Source organism: Manis javanica, chromosome 1, assembly GCF_040802235.1.
Source record: "Manis javanica isolate MJ-LG chromosome 1, MJ_LKY, whole genome shotgun sequence".
Lineage (NCBI taxonomy): Eukaryota > Metazoa > Chordata > Mammalia > Pholidota > Manidae > Manis > Manis javanica.
In genome coordinates this window covers 179342571-179363441 of record NC_133156.1, presented here as the reverse complement: position 1 = coordinate 179363441, position 20871 = coordinate 179342571, and the positions used below count along the sequence as shown (strand labels likewise).

The following is a 20871-nucleotide window of genomic DNA, read 5'->3' as shown; positions in this document are numbered from 1 at the left end:
AAAGTGGGAGAAATTCGATCCCTAAAGCCTAAAGAAGTGCCTTATCTTATTCACACAAGCCTGGCCTCAATATAAATTCTCTAATTAGAGAGGCTTGGCCCCTGAAAAAAGTATACAATGTAATAAGGTTATGCAGTTAAATATATTTTGCCACAGGGAAAGAAAATAGTCAAAAGTCTCGTGGACTACCACAATATGGGACTACTTTTCTAAATTTTTTTTGTTGAAAATCGATTCTGCTTATTGGGTTCATCATTATCCTCAAACATTGAGAGGTTTTTAAATTAGACCCTCTGAGACAGAAGAAATTTATCTTCTGCAGTACAGCCTGATTTTAAGTAACATGCTAGAATCATACTTGCATTTCATTTCCAGCCACCTGGACACTGACAGAAGAGAGGAGATGTGAACTTAACAGTCCAGGCAGGTTTATGGCTGAACCTGAGAGGAACCCCTCTGTCCTGGCCAGCAGAACAAAGGAAAGAGGGTCTCTAAGAGGTCAAGGGGCTTTTTATGGCCAGGGCTTTGGCAGGCTCTTTGAGGGGAGGGGTCAGGGGAAAGGTAGTCTTGTGGCTTGCTGATGTGCCCTCTGGGGAATCCTTGTAGCCTAGGGAAGATGACACCGAGGTCTCTCTGAGATGGTGGATGGGCTTATTCAAAAGGCGGTACTCAGGTACAGATTCTCTCATTCCCGGCTCTAAAAGGGTAGAGGTAGACAGGTCGCCATTCATTTCTTGGCTACTTCCTGCTGAGGGGTGATGAAGGGGTTTTCTGATATTTTGAAGCAGAAAAGCCGTTTGGAGGTGTTCCCGAGTAGTTGCCCAGGAGATGGCTGCTGTTTGATCCTGTAAAACCTTTGGAATAGGTTACTTAAGCAGGGAAGGAAAAGATGGAGGAGGGTGATAAAGGTGAATGGGGCCAGAAGAGGTAGAAGCTGAGGGTTGTAGAAGCTGAGAGTGTAAGACTTGGACTCGGGCTGGGGAGAGAAGGGTTGGAGCCCAGTGGCTGAGAAGGTTGGACAGGTTGTGTGAGGAGTGTGCCTATAGGAGCTGGTGGAGGGCCGTTTTTGGCCTTCGGGGATAAGAAGTGCAGCTGACAGAGGACCTGTTAGTAGAGAGGCCAGCTTTTGCTGTAGTAAAGGCAGGTACACATGTCTTATCCCAGTCCCGTCTGACACCCTTTCGTACCAGCCAGTATAAGGGCTTCAAAATTTGGGCAAAGTGTGGGATAAACACTCTCCAGTAGGCAAGAAGACCCAAAGCGTCTGTACCAATGCTACAGTTCTAGGGGTAGGAAAGTCCTAGACTTTATCTGTAACTGCTTCTGGTATAACGTTGGTCCAACCTGACCAAATGACCCCCAAGAATTTGACAGACAAACCAGGTCCCTGAACCTTGGTGCTGTTCACAGCCCATCCTTTCTCCTGTAGATGCTGCAGCAGTCTAGGTGCTGCACCTTCTAGATCTGAAAGAGAATTGGATGTGAGTGTGACATCAATATAATGGTACAGCCGCACCATTGGTGGTTTCTCCCATGTAGCCAAGTCCTGGGCTACAAGTCCATGACAGATGGTGGGCCTGTGGAGGTATCCCTGTGGAAGGATGGTGAAAGTCCATTGCCGTCCTTCCCACGTGAAGGCAAACTGTTCCTGACTTTCCTGCTCAATGTCAATGGAAAAGAAGGCGTTCGCAAGATCTACCACATAGTGGTATGTTCCTAGTTCATGGCTGAGGGCATCCACCAAGCCTGCAATAGAGGGGACAGCAGCATGCAAAGGGGGTATATGACTTTATTCAGTTCTCTGTAATCCATAGTCATATGCCAGGAGCCATCTGGCTTTTTTACTGGCCACACTGGGAAATTTAAAGGACTCTGGGTGGGCTTTATAATACACACCCTTTCCAGCTCCTGGAGAGTTTCTCTGATCTCTATATGCCCTCCAGGCAGTTTATATTGTTTGGTATTAGTCACTCTCCAAGGCACAGGCAAAGCTGTGGGTGGGTGCCCAGCATGTCCTCTCAGAACTGTCTTCACCACATGTACTCTCAGTCTGAATTCTCCTGCAGTGTTCTGCAACCATAGACCCAGCAGGATGTCAATCTCCAAAATACACTCAGGGATAGGAGATATATACACAGTATACTCCTTTGGGGGTCCATGCCCTATTCCCAAAGAGATTTGGGCTTCTTTCACTCTGATAGTCTTATGCCTGTATCATCTATGATAGCTCAGAGTTACCATGAATCAGGGGAGATTCAGCCCCTGTGTCCACCAGAGCCAGTATGTTCACTGGGGACCAATAGATGGCTATTTCAACATGTGGCCTCCAGTACCCCGCTGGTCCCTCAGGGCAGATACCTCGACCTTCCCCTCAGTCAAACCATGTTCCCCAATCATCTTCCTGTGTGGGCTCAAGAGAGGTGGGCTTGCTCTCCAGCAGGATGTCTTGCAAACACACAGGCTGGGCTTGTGGCTCTGTCTCTGACCTCTGCCTCTTTGGTTTTATTGGCTGGAACTGCTGCTCTGGTTTCAGTTGTTGTCATAGCTATTTTAGATTCTATTTGACCTCCCATCTAATTTCCGTCCATCTGCTCCTGCCCATATTAAATCAACCCACATCTGCGTCCTTGTAACCTTCATGGGGCCCTGTAAATTCTTCTTGTGAGTAGCAGATCTTCTTTCTTTCAGGGTTCTCATTGCTTCAGGCTCTCCTAAGTCTGCTACTGTATGTGTCACCTCGTTTATGGGCTGCCCTAAGTGAGGGGAAAGAATGGCCACTAGAGACCCAAAGAGGGATGTGGGAGCCGTTTGAAGCACGATATGTCTCATCCCAGTAGTGAAATCTCTTCATCTGGGCCATAATTCTCTGGACTATAGATGGCATTTCTTATGCCTGGCTCTCATAACACTGTTGGAGCTCAGCCTCTGTCTGCCATCTAATAGGAGTGGATGGTAGATCACCCTGATTGGGCCACACAGCACGAAGTGCAGCCGTAAGCCAATCGAGCAGGGACTGACTCCCTGGGGTCTGACGTGCATTTTGTAATTGCTGCCTCAAGGAGGGCTGCACTGTCAGGAAAGCCAGCTTTTCCTTCTCTGATCCCGACAGAAGAATTCCATCCACTCCTAAGTCCCACAGACGCAGGAGCCAAGCCGATACTGACTCCGAGGGCTTCTGCATAAACCAGGAGCCCAAATCCACCAGCTGAGCCTGAGTATAGGGATGGAGCATAGAGTGCTCCATGACCTGGGGAGGGGGCTGCTCCTCTCCTTGGGGAACTTTCAGCTACTGGGTCTTTATATTCTTTACAACCACTGGGCATGCTTTCAGTATAGGAGGGGTCAGTGCTTCTGGCACCACCCCTTCATCCTTCTCCAGCTCCTCCATTTCTGGGGCTGATACACCTTTCTCTCCCCTCCCCCTAGTGCCTCCTCTGCTACAGCCTTTACCTTTTCTACCATGCCTCACAGCAATGCTAGCTCAGTCTTCAGCAGCTCTCTTACCTTCACCTCAATGCTTCGTAGCTGGTGTTCTCATGCCACCTCCACCTGTGCTCCCCTCAGGAGTTCATCTTTTCCTCCTTTAGAGCCCCTGGCAGCGCTGCCATCTCATTCTGTAAGGACTCATTTACCTCTTCAATGGCACCTTGCTGCCAGCATTCTTGTGCTGCCTCCTCTCACATCAATGCCATTTCCTTCTTCAGGGAATCCACAGAAGTTTGCAGCTTGCGTTCTCGTGCTGCCATTTCTTGAGTCTTTTTCAGGAGCATGTCCTTCTCTTCTGTAGACTTTTTTAATACTGCAAGAAGCAGCCAACCTACAGTCCTTGCTGCCTCACGGGCAGTCTGTCTCTCAAAAGACTTACTATACCAAGGGCCATCCCAACTGCCTCAGGTATCACCTCCACTTGCCTTCAGTCCTGGGGTGGGGCCCAGTCCTCTAGGAGGCAAGCCACCTCAGACCACATACCCATTGGGGGACAATCCACTGTCTCCCATTCACAGGAGCAGCCTGCTGAGGTACCCCTCCCTTAAGGGCAGCCTGTCTTTTTCCTTGGTCAACAATGAACCCTGCTGACTTGGCCAATTGTCTTGCCAGTGGATTTCAGCCCTGGGCAAGTTTGCTATGGATTCAATGTGACCAAAGAAATTAACAGTAAAATGTTCTTTGGGGTGAAAAGGTTTATTACCCAGCTTGTTCTCCCAGAGGTCGAGCCCTAGCGTCTCTGCCTCTGCCCAGAGCACTGGGCCAAGCTCTCTGTAGTGCAGTGATAGCTTATTGCCTAAAGGTATGGAAGCGGTAGCCTAGCAACAGGCTATTTACTACATCATCAGGTGGTTTAAGTTCAGTGAGGATCCTGGCCATAGGAATCCCAGCTTTCCCACAACCATCCAGAGGTAGAATGTATCTTACCAGTCCTGGGGGTAAGGTCTGCAAAATTAACATAAGAATTTTACTAGTCTGGTCCCCTCCCAGGATAGCAGCTTCCCTCTGGGAGCATATCAATCAAGGCCACAGGCCCTGCCACCATGCGGTAGAGGATCCCCCTTCCTAGAAGAGGGGTGGGGCAGTGGGGGATTACTAGGAAGGAAAGAGGGAAAGTAATACTGACCAAGGAACAATATAAAGGAGGGGTTTGGGCTGGTGTTTCTATTAAGCCTTTCATTCCACCAACCAGCATAGAGGAAGGGAGCAAGGGCCCCGAATATTCAGTAAGCACAGAAAGGCTGACTCCTGTGTCAACCAGGAAAGGAACCTGACTTCTGCCACCACCATTGTTAACCTGGGGATCCGCTGGTGGTGTTGTTGAGGGGGCCTTGGGATCCAGGCCGTGTCAATTGGTCGCTAAGGACAAGGCCATGAGTGCCAGGTCCTCTCTAGGTGTGTCCGGTATCCTGAAGGGGAGAGAACCCAAGGGAGGGGCTGACTTCCCAAGAGGGCAGTCCACTCTCCAGTGACCCCACTCACTGTGTGCAGTGTGGCCATGGCTTTGTAGGAGGCCTGGGATGGGCAAGCTCTTGCCCTGGGGTCCTGACTGCCACAGCAGAAACAGTTGCTAGGCGGGTGTGGGGTGGAGCCTTTTGCAGGCTTGTCAGCAGGACGTCAAACTAGGAGGCCAGAATCTGATACTTGGCTTTAGCCTGTTTTTATGAGTTTGTTGCTAATTCCAGTTGTTGAAAACTTTAAAGGCAAGGTCTACAAGCTCTTTCTGGGGTGTTTGGAGTCCATTTTTCAATTTTTGGAGCTTTTTAGGAATATCTGGGTCAGACTGGCAAATAGAGGTGTAGGAGAATAAGGCCCTCGGGAGTTAGGGCTGGTGTTTGTGAAAGGAAGGAGCGACACACAGCAGCAATTCACCGGAGAATTCCACTTTATTGGGGAAAGGTGCTGGGTTATATAGGAAGGGGCATGAGCTGATTGAGGTGTCACTTCTATGGGGCTGGTGGCTATTGGCTAGGTGCTGGGATTGGGAGGGGAGTGAGGGGTGATTGGGCTTCAGGTGGTGCCAGCGGGAACCAAGGACCCGGAAGAGAAGCAGGAAGTTTGCCATCTTATGGGTGGGGGCCCTTCATTCCCCTCTTTCTCCTCTATGGGGTTGTGGACGTTGCTTTCTCTCTGACTGCTTCCTGCTGAACAGGGGCGGAGAAGGGAGTGAGGGCTTGAGGATTGGGAGGAAAGGGTTGATAGGACTCCCCACAGTAAGGACGAGTAGATGTGGACTTCTTCAGGTTGGAAATCAATGAAGGTTCCCTGTAACCATAGGTTGGCCAAGAGGATATGGGTGTCAGGAGCCAGGCGTCTGCGGCTATTGTTTCCAGGAACAGTTTCCAGTGGAGAGAGGGGTCCATCTCAGCGTGTGGTGAGGAGGTCACGTGAGGGTGAGGGATCTTCTGTGGCCAGAAGCTGGTAGTTCCTGAGTAAAAGCTGGTTGAAAGTTTGATTAGAGATTTTACCGACTTGGGATTTGATAAACTTTATTATACAAGGCAAGAAGAGACAGGCAAGAAGAATGATTATTATAGGGCCTGCAATGGGCCAAAGCCAGGTAAGGAAGGGGTTTGTTAGTATTGAAGAGAATGGGTTGGAGTTGGAAGCAGAGTGGAGGCTGGAGGCAAGGTCGGTGAGTTTGGAATGTCAGTTTCTACAATGCCGGATTCGTTGATGTAATAGCAGCACTCTTCCCAGAGGAAGACGCAGGTGCCGCCCTTTTTGGCTGTAAGCAGATCTAGGGCCCGCTGGTTTTGAAGGGTCACCTTAGCTAGCGAAGTGACCTGTCTTTGGAGAGAGGCCAGGGAATCAGCAGTGGATGTCAGGGCTTCCTCAAGTTTGGCGTTGAGATCTCTAATTGCCCATAGAGAGTGACCCAAGGCTCCCCCTGAAAATCCTGTCCCATTGGCTGAGGTGGCTAGGGAAATACTGACCCTGCTTCTGGCCTGCCTTCCCCCACTTGCTGATGTGGTGGGAATGGAGAACAAAGAACATCCTATTTACACATTCCATGACCAACTGACGGAGCTTAATGAAGGAGTGTCGGGGTGAGGAAGATAATGGTTCTTCAGGGGGGGCCCTTGCTGAGGTTGTATAGGGTCTTGCCAACAGGGAGAAGTTAGGGATCCACGCTCTAAAATACCCAGCCAGGCCTAGAAAGGAAAGGATTTCTGTCTTGGTTATGGGAATGGGCAGGTCAGAGAGGAGTCATTTTCTGTCTCAGGTAATGGACTTTCTTTGTTGAGATAGAAGGAATCCGAGGTAAGTGACAGAAGGGAAAGAGATTTGAACTTTGATGGGGGATACCCAGTAACCTCTGAAAGCTAGAAGGTTAAGTAGGGAGGCAGTGTCAAGTTGAGACTGTTCCCATGAGGGACTGCAGAATAGAAGATCATCCACGTATTGTAATAAGGTGGACTCGAAGTGATCATGATGAAACTGTTTGAGGTCCTGAGCTAGGACCTGTCCAAAAATATGGGGACTATCTCGGAAGCCTTGTGGCAAAACTGTCCAAGTGAGTTGTTCAGAATGTCTTGTGTATGGGTCCGTCCAGGTGAAGGTGAAAAAAATCTTGGGAGGAGGGGTCCAGAGGGATAGAAAAAAATGCGTCCTTGAGATCTAGGACTGAGAAGTGGGAGGCCGAGGCAGGGATCTGCAATAAAAGGGTGTATGGATTTGGAACTAAGGGATGGATAGGGACGACAGCCATATTGATGAGGTGAAGGTCTTGGACAAGGCGGAAAGATCCATTGGTTTTTTTTAACAGCTAATATGGGGGTATTAAACGGGGAGTGAGTGGGTCTGAGGTAATTTTTGTTTAAGAGATCTTGAATGATGGGTTGGAGGCCTATGAGGGCTGAAGTGGTTAGGGGGGTATTGGGCCTGACAGATATACTGAGAGGAGAGGGGTCACGTAATTTGATAGAGGCAGGAGGACATAGAGCCACAGAGGGGCTTGTAATGTCCCAAACTTTGGGATTTACTGGGTGTATGAGGGCGGAACTGAAGCTTTCATTGGGTAGAGGGGGGTCATCGGCTATGAGGGCCATCAGAAAGGGGGTACTGGGGGCTGTGGGAATGGATATAGTTATGGAAACATGGAGGAGAGAAAGGATGTCCCATCCTAGTAAAGGGATGGGACACTGGGGCATAACCAGGAAGGAGTGGGAGAAAGGTATGGGATTGTCCTGGATTGTGCATAAAAGGGGAGGGGTTTTCAATGGGAAGATCTGTTTACCTCCTATCCCGACTATAGGAGTAATGGCAGGCGTGGTAGGCCCCCAGTATTCTCGCAAGACTGAGAAGGTGGCTCCTGTGTCTAGGAGGAAGGAGATGGGGCGACCATCTACTATTAAAGTAACCCTGGGCTCCTGTTTGGTAATGGAAATGGTCTGGCGAGAAGCCCCCGGGCCCCATCAATCTTCTTCTGCCAGTCCCACTACGGCGGGCTTAGGATGGGGGTTGTTCGTCCAGTCTCCCCTTCGGGTGGTTGGGCAATCAGACCCCCAGTGGCCCTTTTTGTGGCATCTGAGGCATGGGGTGGTAGGAGATCTTGGGGAGGGGCACACCCTTGACCAATGTCCTTCTTTTCCGCACTTGAAACAAGCTCCGGGGTGGGGGGGGCTTGTTTGCAAAGGGGCGCCCAGGTTGTGGTTTTATCAACTGGGCCAACATCTGGAAGTTGGCCTGATCAGCCTTTTGTTTACGGTGTTCTTTCTCCTCCTCCTCCCGGTTATGGAAGACTTTAAAGGCCACTGTTAGGATCTCAGTCTGTGGGGTAGCGGGGCCCTGTTCTAACTTTTTGAGTTTAGCTCTAATGTCGGGGTAGCTTTGAGCTAGGAAGTATGTCATAAGGACATGTCTTCCATCAGGCATTTCTGGGTCCAGGCCAGTATACTGTAATAGGGCTTGAGTGAGTCTAAGAACTCAGAGGGAGTTTCCTCCCTCCTTTGAATTATGTCTTGGAGCTTTTGAAAATTGACTACTTTACAAGCTGCCTTTTTCAGACCTGCTATTAAGCAGCAGGCGAAAATATCTTGAGAGTGGAGACCCACGGCGGTGTTATAATCCCAGTGTGGGTCTTGTTCGGGGACAGCAGTGGGGCCAGGGGGATAGGTGGGTTCAGTCCTATGGGTTTCGGTAGCGTGCGTTTGGGTGAAGTCCCAAACTCGTCTACGCTCTTCAGGGAGGAGGGTATTGGCCAGGAGCATGAAAATGTCATGATGTGTGAGGCTGTAAGACTGGAGGGTCCATTGAAACTCCCTGATGTATGTCGTGGGATCAGTGGAAAAGGAACCTAGGCGTTTCTCAGGTTGGGCTAAATCTCCTAGGGAGAAAGGGACGTGAACGCGCATGATGCCTTTGGGTCTCGCCACCTCCCAGAGGGGGTCAATAATTTTGGGAGGCCCGCGGGACCAAGTCTGAGGGGGACTGAAGGTTTCTGACTCAGTCTGTGGGGGAGAGACAGGTGATAGGGGCAAGGATGGAGTAGGCTCCTGGGACTTAGAGGGGGGCTGAAAGGCTCAGGCTCGATCTGCTGGGGGGGGGGGTGGAGGTGGTGACGGAGGCAAAGGCGGAGGGGGTGAGGTGGGGGAGGAGTTGGTGGTGGAGGAAGGGGGAGGGGCTGTTGTAGGAGAGGAGGGGGAAGGGAGAGGATGGGAGGCTTCTGCCGGGGAGGAGGTGGAGGCGGCAGCCATAGCGGTAGAGGGCGGAGGGGTTGTAGGAGGGGGAGGGGCCGAAGGGGGAAGCCTGTATGGCCGAGGTTCATAGGCTGGGTCAAAGGTAATTGAAGAGGGACTGGGAGTGTGTGGAGGGGAGGGAGACGGCTTGCAGGCTAGGAGAACTTGGGGCGGGGAACAGGTGGTGTAGAGGCTGGGATTTTGAGCTAGGAGGCAAAAAGCTTCGATATATAGGGAATCTACTTCCATTTTTTCAGGTGCTGGTGGTAGTTAAAAAGGTCGCGAGTGATGTTAGGATCAAGAGTTCCCCCTGCGGGCCGTTGGTTGTTATTGTCTAGGGGGTATGTTAGCCCATCTTGGGAGCAGTATTTACGGAGAAGTTTTGGTTTTATATCAAGTGTCAGGGAGAGGGTAGCTAGGTGCTTGAGCAGGCATTCAATAAGTGAACTTTCAGGGAGGGATGGGGAGGCTCCCATGGCTGAAGGACAGAGAAGGAGACAAACCGGGGAAGATGAACAGAGATCCTCAGACTGGGAGCAGACCGCAAGGAGACAAAGGGCGTCCCCGATGATCCTTGGTGGTCTGCAGAAACTCGTATATGAGTCGGAATTTCTTAGGAAGTGTGGGTCATCACCCAGACTTCTCTAAGAAGGCAGAGTGCTGGAGTCACGAGGAACCTAGTACTAGGAATTTTCGGTGGAAGGAACGGAAGGATGAGGGGGTGGGAAACAGAGCGTTCTCATCCGCAAAGGAGTCACCTCGTTTATGTCTATTGGGGGAGGGGCCTGAGGGTCCGCTGCAGCCGTGAAGGCCTGAGGCGGGGAGAGTTCCCTCCTTGTCCCCGAGCATCAGGGCCTTGCCGGACGATCATGGTCAGTGGCGCTGCAATAGCTCGGGGAAGAGTGGCCCACTCCGGGGGGAAAACTTACCTAAAGGCCAGAGAGGAGTGGTGAGTGTTATGAGCCAGCACTGGAAAAAGAGGACGAGGGCAAGCTGCTGCTGGTGTCGGGGGGAAGACAGGGCCCAGTTGGGGTGTCCCATCTCCCGGGTTTCCACACCAATGAAAGGAAGGAGCGACACACAGCAGCAATTCACCGGAGAAATCCGCTTTATTAGGGAAAGGTGCTGGGTTATATAGGAAGGGGCATGGGGTGATTGTGGTGTTACTTCTACGGGGCTGGTGGCTATTGGCTAGGTGCTGGGATTGGGAGGGGGGCAAGGGGTGATTGGGCTTCAGGTGGCGCCGGCGGGAACCGAGGACCCAGAAGAGAAGCAGGAAGTTCGCCATCTTATGGGTGGGGGCCCTTCAGTTTGTGTACCTCTGAAAGGCCATTTATAAATGAGGGCTGGGTTTTCATCTGCCCCTGGGTAATTTGCCTGAGCTCATAGTTTAATTTATCAGGATTTTCTGAAAAGGACCCCATCTTTTTGTTCAGTATGCTCCAGATCATTAATTGAAAAGGAGACATGAACACAAACAGGCCTTTCAGTGCCTCTTACCTCACAGAGGGGCAGGATAGGGCAGGAAGCAGTCTGGAGAGGTATTGGGTGGGAAGGCCTAGTGCGAGAGTACGTCTGAGGTTGGGGTGGGGTGTGGGGGTGTTGGGCTAGAAGAGGGACAAGTGCTGGTGGGCCTGAGAGGAGAGGAGGAGGGGGAGGGGTGTTCAGAGGAAGCCGACAATAGGGAAGGGATTTAGATTTTGCTGAAGCTGTTGGGCAGGAAGAGGACCGTAAGGTGGAGGGTGACAGAGGCAGGAAGAGGGGAGGTAAAGGTAAAGGCACGATGTTGTCAGGGTAGGGGTAGGGAATTTTTGTTCGGTGAGAACTTGAGAGGGTTTTTGTTTGGCTCTCCCCTGAGCTCTTAGAGATAGCAAAAGGCTTAGGGTATGCAAAAGCCAGATGAGCCTCCCAGAGATCTGGGAGCCTTGTCTGGAAACAATAGGAAGTTAAGGTACCTGGGGAGACTACTAACTAGTTAGGAAAGTTAACTGGGCTGAGGCAGGCAGCTGTGAACAGAAAAACACCTGCCCAGCTGAGAAAGAGGCTTTGGCCCTAAGCTGTGTTTCCCCTGATAAATACTTGATATGCTTGACAGCTTTCTTCATTGTAATACATCTTTATGGACTAAACCAGTTATGGGAATGAAGATTATAAGGAGATGTTTCAGCAGACGCAGAGGACGTTGGATTTGTATAGACTAAACCTGAAGTTGATTCCATGCAGACAGACATAACTGAATGTTTTCAAAATACTGGAAGTGTTTCTGACGAGCTCGTGGTGCACTGAAGGGCTAAGGCAGGTAGAGCTATTGTGGTGTATCAAAAGGCACAGTCATTGATTTATTCACACTTAGTCATTTCAGAAATAACAAGTGTTGAAGAAATGTAAAAAGCTGTTTGACTAGTATATTTATAGCTATAAAATTTTACTTAAAAGATACTGTGCTGGGAGGTGGGGGGAAATATGTAAGTTACTACCTTCCATGGGGACAAAATAGATTTCAGAGCACCCAGGATATCACCCTTGTGTGGTTGCTGGTGATGTTAGGGTAACTAGTGAGAAGCAGCCAGGAAACAGTATGAAGTTGGCCAGTCTAATTTTTTCCCCGCTATTCCTGTTCGTAGGTAGAGTGAAGTTCAAAATCACAACTCATCTTTGGTCAGAATTCCTTCTGCTGAGTGGAGAGAGGGAGAAACATCTTCCTTCACCTGGTGTCTCATCTTGGTTCTGGTTTTGAAGGGAGAGGGCAGGGAGGGGAGGCAGGAATCTGTAGATCTGTGGGAGGACAGGCCTTTTCTCCCAAGGTATCCTGTCCCTACTGACCCTGAGCCACATGCATATAATTCTTAGGAACTGTGGACATCCGTCTGTCTCCTCAGGAAGAAGGCTGCCTCTGACACGTTGTGGCTCATTGGTCTACACCTCGGCACCTGTGACCTAGATGTGCTGTTAGCTCCACAAGTCCTGTTCCTCCTCTTCCATAGCCTGCCAGCCTCCTGCGTGGAAACCCTGAGGCTGCCACCGTGTTGTGTGTGGCTTGGCTGCGACCTCTGTGCATGGCAGTTTTCCCATGCATGCAACTTGCTCCTCATGGATCTTTGAGATTTACTCTTTTTCTGCCTGGATTAATTTTCCTCCAGATAGTATTTGTCATAATCACAGTGTCATGTTCTTTGTGTGGCTTAAGTTACAGAACTGATCCTAACGCTAAGCCCTGTGACCTTAACAGCTCTGGACATGCTGCAGGTCATCTGATTAGAGCAAAGCTGTTAAGAGAAAGAAGGTGGAAGGAAGGGGTGGCCTCTTTCCGTTTGGTTTCTTTTGTTCAAATAAACACATTTCTTGGATAACAGGACTTTCTCAATTGCCCATTCCTTACACATCTGGAAAATGGGGCTTGGTTTTATGAATCTCCACCTCTGTTTTATGCAGTATTCCATAAGCATCAGAGCTGAGGAAAGATGTTTTTCTCTTCACAGCTGCAGTCCTACACCCAGTCCAGAGCTGTCTGCACAGGTTTGCTGAATCACCAAACATTTGAAAGCAGCTGAATGAATCCGGACATCAGGAGGGGAGGTGGTCTCAGTGGCTGCATTTTGGAACTGCAGTAAAAACTTCTCAAAGAGCACTGTTAGCTCTCTTGAGTCTTATTTGGACTTCAGCCAAGACAGAGTCCAATGCAGGAAGGAGGAAGAGGGGAACCAGTTTGGATTATGTGGGAAGATAAAGATCTTTTCTGTGGCTTGGCATCTCTCCAGTGGTTATCTTAGGCTGGGAGGTGCTTAGCTCTGTCGTCTGGGCCACCTCCCCCTGCCCCTCCCCACATCACTCCCAGTCAGTTTTCCTCTTTATGTCTAGCAGTATCGTGCTTTTCCTCCACTAGTACCGAGCCCCAGAGGCCTGCGGGGCAGGTAGCTTGAGGGCAGCGGCATCTTGCTGGCAGGGAAATCCCTGCACACAGAGTGGAGGTGTGGGGTTAAAGGTGAAAAGGCTCCCCTGACCTGTGTCTGAAAGGGAATGAGTTTGGGTTTCAGACCCAGTTTGGAGAGAGAAATCATAACTGAATTACATAATTCCTAGACTTGTAGATATTGTATGTCCTTAAAGCTTGAAAGCAAAATGACTAAATAAGTATTTGGGTACGGCCTATACAGTGAATATCCAATACCCCAGGCAGTTAGGTGGCTTGGAGGCCAGGTCAAAGGAAATGCTTTGCATGTGGTGTAGCTAGAGGCTCTTACTTTGGCAGAGTCTTGAGATAGTGATGGTCAGATGTGGACCTTACCGTGCTTTTTTGACCTGAAAGGTAGGAAACCTTTTCACTTATTCTTCCATACCCTTAAGTGTAGGGTTGCATCCAGATAGGCACATTCAGACAGCGTAGTTTTGTATCAGAGGACGTTGCTTTCCGACTTGGATGCCTCGCTTGCTGAATCACCAGTTTGTCACATCTCTGAGGGTTCAGTGTCAGGTTTGAGCCCGCCACACCGGTTTGAATGTAGGAGAAGCTCAGGCACCTTAGCGCGAGCGCTGCATTACCTGACTGCCTTAGTGGACCTCCCTGTGCATGGCCAGCTCTGAAGCGGGGAGGGGAGGCAGCAGAGGGGAACTTGCAGAACTTGTAAATATCAGCTGAGGTTGTTTCTGTGTTTGGGACCCAGCCAGTTGCCTGTCTCTCAACCTGAATGTAAACCTGCTCTCTGGATGGGTAGGTGTGCCTGCTGGCATGACATTTACATGCAGTGACTGTGGAAGCTTCCTGGGGGCCGTCCTACTGGGCGAGTTTTATATAGTCTGTGTGACAGAGTTGGTCTCTCCTCCAGCCTCTAAGAAATTTAAGTTTCTCTTCAGTGTCAGTTATGGCATTTGCATATCTGATTGTGAAGGTTCCTGTGTTCTCACTCTCTTGGTTATCTGTGTGCCTGAAATGGTTTCTGGGTGGCTTGCTGGGACTTTCAGGGACTCACTTTAAAAAATGATATTGAATTTTATGAAGCAAACTTTCACGTCTGTGACCTGCCTTTTGCACAAAAGCTCCCCTCTCCTGGTGAGGTGTTCCTGTTCCTGCAGGCTGCTGTTCTGTTACTCTGGCCTGAAGCAAGTTAGCAGCCAGCTGAACTGCACCAGTTACATCACCTTCCGGGCTGCTGACAAGAACATAGTGACTTGTTAGACCATGTTTATTGTGCAGACAAACTGGAATGTCACTAGGACTGTGCCTGTGTAGGCTTAAACATTGGGATTTTATGCCGCTTCCACCTTCCATCAGCTTGTAGCTGTTGGATTTTACAGTTAACTCTTTCTGGCTACAAACAGAGTAATAGTATTTTTGTTTGGCCAAATGTGGGATGTGACCTTTGACATCGTGCTTGGCTATGCCTGGGGATTTGAATCCTTTAGTTTAGGTGGAATTGCCCGCTTTGTTTCCTCTGATAGGAGAATACACACTTTGGCTCTTTCTACTAGAGGTGGAGGAAGACAGGAAAAGTAAAACTGGAACACACAGAGGGTATTAATTATTTTTGCTGGGTATGATTCAGTTGGTGGGCTTTTTATGGGAGTGTGAGCCTCCTGCAGTAGTTAGTGCCACGTACTAAGAAAGCGCTATAGTCATACTCAATTTTCTTTGCTCTGTATCTAATTTTTGACCAGTCTGCAGGGGTAGGGAGGACGAGTCCCTGTCTTTTCATGGTGCCTTTGGTGCCAGGGTTCTTGTTCACAGAGCCGAAGAATGAACTTCGCAAACACTCAAGGTAGGAAAGCAAGGATAGAGGCTTTAATTTAAAGTGAGAGGACAGAGCTCCTAGCTCACGCCAGGAGGGGACACAAAAGTCCGTGGTTGGCTCCTTGTCTAGGGGATGTATGTGCAGTTGAGGATTTTCAGGAATGGGGGTAAAGGGCTAGGGGTGCAGACTTGTTGAGTAGTCCCAGAATGCTAATTTTTGATGAGTAACAGAAGAAATTTGCTGCTGTGATTCTTTCTCATGATAGCAGTTTCCCTCTGGGAGCATATCAATTAAGACCTGCCCCCAAGTGGGCTGGGTTGTTGCCTGTTTGCTAAAGTGTGTTAAGAATCTTACTTCTTAACTTTTTGAGATATTTATAGCCTGGCTTGGTTTACTAAATGAATCTTTTGCTCAGGTTGCAGATTACTTGGTTAGGATCAGAGAGGGAAACACAGCATATAAGTACAGTTAAAAATGAGCTGGGCCTCTGAGAAGGAGACAGACCTAACCAGTCTTTCTGAAAAAGAATTAAAAATAAAGCTCAGAGGGGGTGGAGCCAAGATGGCGGCGTGAGTAGAGCAGTGGAAATCTCCTCCCAAAAACACATAGAGCTATGAAAATATAACAAAGAAAAATCTTCCTAAAATAGAGACCACAGGACACAGGACAACATCCAGACCACATCCACACCTGCAAGAACCCAGCGCCTTGCGAAGGGGGTAAGATACAAGCCCTGCCCTGGCGGGACCCGAGCGCCCCTCCCTCCGGCTCCCGGCAGGTGGAAAGAAACCGGAGCGTTTTTTTTGTTTGTTTGTTTGTTTGTTTTTGGCGAGTGCTTTTTGGAAGCCTTAAAGGGACAGGGACCCCGTTGCTAGGGAGGCAGGGTGGCGGGACCGGTGAGCGGGTGCCTGGGACCGGCACTTGAGGACGGTGGAAATCATGCGTTTTCCCCCCTTTTTTTTTCTCTTTTTGGCGAGTGCTTTTTGGAAGCCTTAAAGGGACAGGGACCCCAGTGCTAGGGAGGCAGGGCGGCGGGACTGGTGAGCGGGTTCCTGGGACCGGCACCTGAGGACAAAGAATATCGCGCGTTTTTCCCTGCGGGACCAGTAGACAGGTGCTTTTTGGAAGCCGTGAAGGGACAGGGACCCTGGTGCTAGGGAGGCAGGGCAGCAGGACCAGTGAGCGGGTGCCTGGGACCGGCGTCTGAGGACAAAAAAAAAATTACATGTTTTTTCCTTTTTTTTTTTTTTTTTTTTTTTTTTTTCTGTTCCCTCTCTCATTGTTGCTGTTGTTGTTTTGGTTTGGAGAGTGCTTTTTGGAAGTCTTAAAAGGGCAGGACAGGTCACTTAGACCAGAGGCAGGGAATCTGGGGATCTCTGGGCACTCTAACCCCCTGGGCAGCAGGGAGCACAGAGGCCCCTTACAGAGATAAATAGCCTCCCAGCCGCTCCCTCTCTAACAGGGCTCCACCATTTTGGAGGAGCAGCCCCAGCCAGGCCACGCCCACAGCAACAGCGGAGATAAACCCCATAGCAACCGGGCAGGAAGCAGAAGCCCTGTCTGCACACAGCTGCCCAGCACAAGCCACTAGAGGTCGCTATTCTCCCAGGTGAGGGAGGCCACAAACCAACAAGAAGGGAAGCTCTTCCAGCGGTCACTTGTACCAGCTCTGCACACTATCTCTATCACCATGAAAAGACAAAACTACAGGCAGACAAAGATCACAGAGACAACACCTGAGAAGGAGACAGACATAACCAGTCCTCCTGAAAAAGAATTCAAAATAAAAATCATGAACATGCTGACAGAGATGCAGAGAAAAATGCAAGAGCAATGGGATGAGATGCAGAGAAAAATGCAAGAGCAGTGGGATGAAGTCCGGAAGGAGATCACGGATGTCAGGAAAGAGATCACAGAAGTGAAACAATCCCTGGAAGGATTTATAAGCAGAATGGATAAGATGCAAGAGGCCATTGAAGGAATAGAAGCCAGAGAACAGGAACGTATAGAAGCTGACATAGAGAGAGATAAAAGGATCTCCAGGAATGAAACAACACTAAGAGAACTATGTGACCAATCCAAAAGGAATAATATTCGTATTATAGGGATACCAGAAGAAGAAGAAAGAGGAAAAGGGATAGAAAGTCTCTTTGAAGAAATAATTGCTGAAAACTTCCCCAAACTGGGGGAGGAAATAATCGAACAGACCATGGAATTACACAGAACCCCCAACAGAAAGGATCCAAGGAGGACAACACCAAGACACATAGTAATTAAAATGGCAAGGATCAAGGACAAGGAAAGAGTTTTAAAGGCAGCTAGAGAGAAAAAGGTCACCTATAAAGGAAAACCCATCAGGCTAACATCAGACTTCTCAACAGAAACCCTACAGGCCAGAAGAGAATGGCATGATATACTTAATGCAATGAAACAGAAGGGCCTTGAACCAAGGATACTGTATCCAGCACGACTATCATTTAAATATGATGGCGGGATTAAACAATTCCCAGACAAGCAAAAGCTGAGAGAATTTGCTTCCCACAAACCACCTCTACAGGGCATCCTACAGGGACTGCTGTAAATGGGAGCACCCCTAAAAAGAGCACAGAACAAAACACACAACATATGAAGAATGAGGAGGAGGAAAAAGAAGTGAGAGAAGAAAAGAATCTCCAGACAGTGTATATAACAGCTCAATAAGCGAGCTAAGTTAGGCAGTAAGATACTAAAGAAGCTAACCTTGAACCTTTGGTAACCACGAATCTAAAGCCTGCAATGGCAATAAGTACATATCTCTCAATAGTCACCCTAAATGTAAATGGACTTAATGCACCAATCAAAAGACACAGAGTAATAGAATGGATAAAAAAGCAAGACCCATCTATATGCTGCTTACAAGAAACTCACCTTAAACCCAAAGATAAGCATAGACTAAAAGTCAAGGGATGGAAAAACATTTCAGGCAAACAACAGTGAGAAGAAAGCAGGGGTTGCAGTACTAATATCAGACAAAATAGACTTCAAAACAAAGAAAGTAACAAGAGATAAAGAAGGACACTACATAATGATTAAGGGCTCAGTTCAACAAGAGGATATAACCATTCTAAATATATATGCACCCAATAGAGGAGCACCAGCATATGTGAATCAAATACTAACAGAACTAAAGAGGGAAATAGACTGCAATGCATTCATTTTAGGAGACTTCAACACACCACTCACCCCGAAGGATAGATCCACCGGGCAGAAAATAGGTTAAGGACACAGAGGCACTGAACAACACCCTAGAACAGATGGACCTAACAGACATCTATAGAACTCTACATCCAAAAGCAACAGGATATACATTCTTCTCAAGTGCACATGGAACATTCTCCAGAATAGACCACATACTAGCTCACAAAAAGAGCCTCAGTAAACTCCAAAATATTGAAATTCTACCAACCAATTTTTCAGACCACAAAGGTATGAAAGTAGAAATAAATTCTACAAAGAAAACAAAGAGGCTCACAAACACATGGAGGCTTAACAACATGCTACTAAATAATCAATGGATCAATGAACAAATCAAAATAGAGATCAAGGAATATATAGAAACAAATGACAACAACAACACTAAGCCCCAACTTCTGTGGGACGCAGCGAAAGCAGTCTTAAGAGGAAAGTATATAGCAATCCAGGCACACTTGAAGAAGGAAGAACAATCCCAAATGAATAGTCTAACATCACAATTATCAAAAGTGGAAAAAGAAGAACAAATGAGGCCTAAAGTCAGCAGAAGGAGGGACATAATAAAGATCAGAGAAGAAATAAACAAAATTGAGAAGAATAAAACAATAGCAAAAATCAATGAAACCAAGAGCTGGTTCTTTGAAAAAATAAACAAAATAGATAAGCCTCTAGCCCAGCTTATTAAGAGAAAAAGAGAATGAACACAAATCAACATAATCAGAAATGAGAATGGAAAAATCACGACAGACTCCACAGAAATACAAAGAATTATTAAAGACTACTATGAAAACCTATATGCCAACAAGCTGTAAAACCTAGAAGAAATGGACAACTTCCTAGAAAAATACAACCTCCCAAGACTGACCAAGGAAGAAACACAAAAGTTAAACAAACCAATTACGAGCAAAGAAATTGAAATGGTAATCAAAAAACTACCCAAGAACAAAACCCCGGGGCCGGACGGATTTACCTCAGAATTTTATCAGACACACAGAGAAGACATAATACCCATTCTCCTTAAAGTGTTCCACAAAATAGAAGAAGAGGGAATACTCCCAAACTCATTCTATGAAGCCAACATCACCCTAATACCAAAACCAGGCAAAGACCCCACCAAAAAAGAAAATTACAGACCAATATCCCTGATGAATGTAGATGCAAAAATACTCAATAAAATATTAGCAAACAATTCAACAGTGTATCAAAAGGATCATACACCATGACCAAGTGGGATTCATCCCAGGGATGCAAGGATGGTACAACATTCGAAAATCCATCAACATCATCCACCACATCAACAAAAAGAAAGACAAAAACCACATGATCATCTCCATAGATGCTGAAAAAGCATTTGACAAAATTCAACATCCATTCATGATAAAAACTCTCAGCAAAATGGGAATAGAGGGCACGTACCTCAACATAATAAAGGCCATATATGATAAACCCACAGCCAGCATTATACTGAACAGCAAGAAGCTGAAAGCATTTCCTCTGAGATCGGGAACCAGACAGGGATGCCCACTCTCCCCACTGTTACATAACATAGTACTGGAGGTCCTAGCCACGGCAATCAGACAAAACAAAGAAATACAAGGAATCCAGATTGGTAAAGAAGAAGTTAAACTGTCACTATTTGCAGATGATATGATACTGTACATAAAAAACCCTAAAGACTCCACTCCAAAACTACTAGAACTGATATCGGAATACAGCAAAGTTGCAGGATACAAAATTAACACACAGAAATCTGTAGCTTTCCTATACACTAACAATGAATCAATAGAAAGAGAAATCAGGAAAACAATTCCATTCACCATTGCATCAAAAAGAATAAAATACCAAGGAATAAACCTAACCAAAGAAGTGAAAGACTTATACTCTGAAAACTACAAGTCACTCTTAAGAGAAATTAAAGGGGACACTAATAAATGGAAACTCATCCCATGCTCATGGCTAGGAAGAATTAATATCGTCAAAATGGCCATCCTGCCCAAAGCAATATACAGATTTGATGCAATCCCTCTCAAATTACCAGCAACATTCTTCAATGAATTGGAACAAATAATTCAAAAATTCACATGGAAACACCAAAGACCCCGAATAGCCAAAGCAATCCTGAAAAAGAAGAATAAAGTAGGGGGGATCTCACTCCCCAACTTCAAGCTCTACTACAAAGCCATAGTAATCAAGACAATTTGGTACTGGCACAAGAACAGAGCCACAGACCAGTGGAACAGATTAGAGACTCCAGACATTAACCCAAACATATATGGTCAATTAATATTTGATAAAGGAGCCATGGACTTACAATGGCAAAATGACAGTCTCTTCAACAGATGATGCCGGCAAAACTGGACAGCTACATGTAGGAGAATGAAACTGGACCATTGTCTAACCCCATATACAAAGGTAAACTCAAAATGGATCAAAGACCTGAATGTAAGTCATGAAACCATTAAACTCTTGGAAAAAAACATAGTCAAAAACCTCTTAGACATAAACATGAGTGACCTCTTCTTGAACATATCTCCCCGGGCAAGGAAAACAACAGCAAAAATGAGCACGTGGGACTACATTAAGCTGAAGAGCTTTTGTAAAGCGAAAGACACCATCAATAGAACAAAAAGGAACTCTACAGTATGGAAGAATATATTTGAAAATGACACATCAATAAAGGCTTGACGTCCAGAATATATAAAGAGCTCACACACCTCAACAAACAAAAAACAAATAACCCAATTAAA

At 47.4% G+C, this 20871-nt stretch overlaps 1 protein-coding gene across 5 annotated transcripts in view; it reads left to right on the top strand.

The window, feature by feature from the left end:
- LOC108396799 (uncharacterized) overlaps positions 1-20871 on the top strand; it is a 96353-nt gene that overhangs the window by 9296 nt on the left and 66186 nt on the right. Inside the window, exon 2 of one of the 5 annotated variants that reach the window (XM_037027195.2) lies at positions 12647-13091. The exons of the other annotated variants lie outside the window; for them this stretch is intronic. Coding sequence (XP_036883090.1) covers positions 12647-12718 — 72 coding nt within the window. The 3' untranslated portion in view covers positions 12719-13091. Of the gene's footprint in view, positions 1-12646; positions 13092-20871 lie in introns of those variants that run through there. 5 annotated transcript variants of the gene reach the window in all.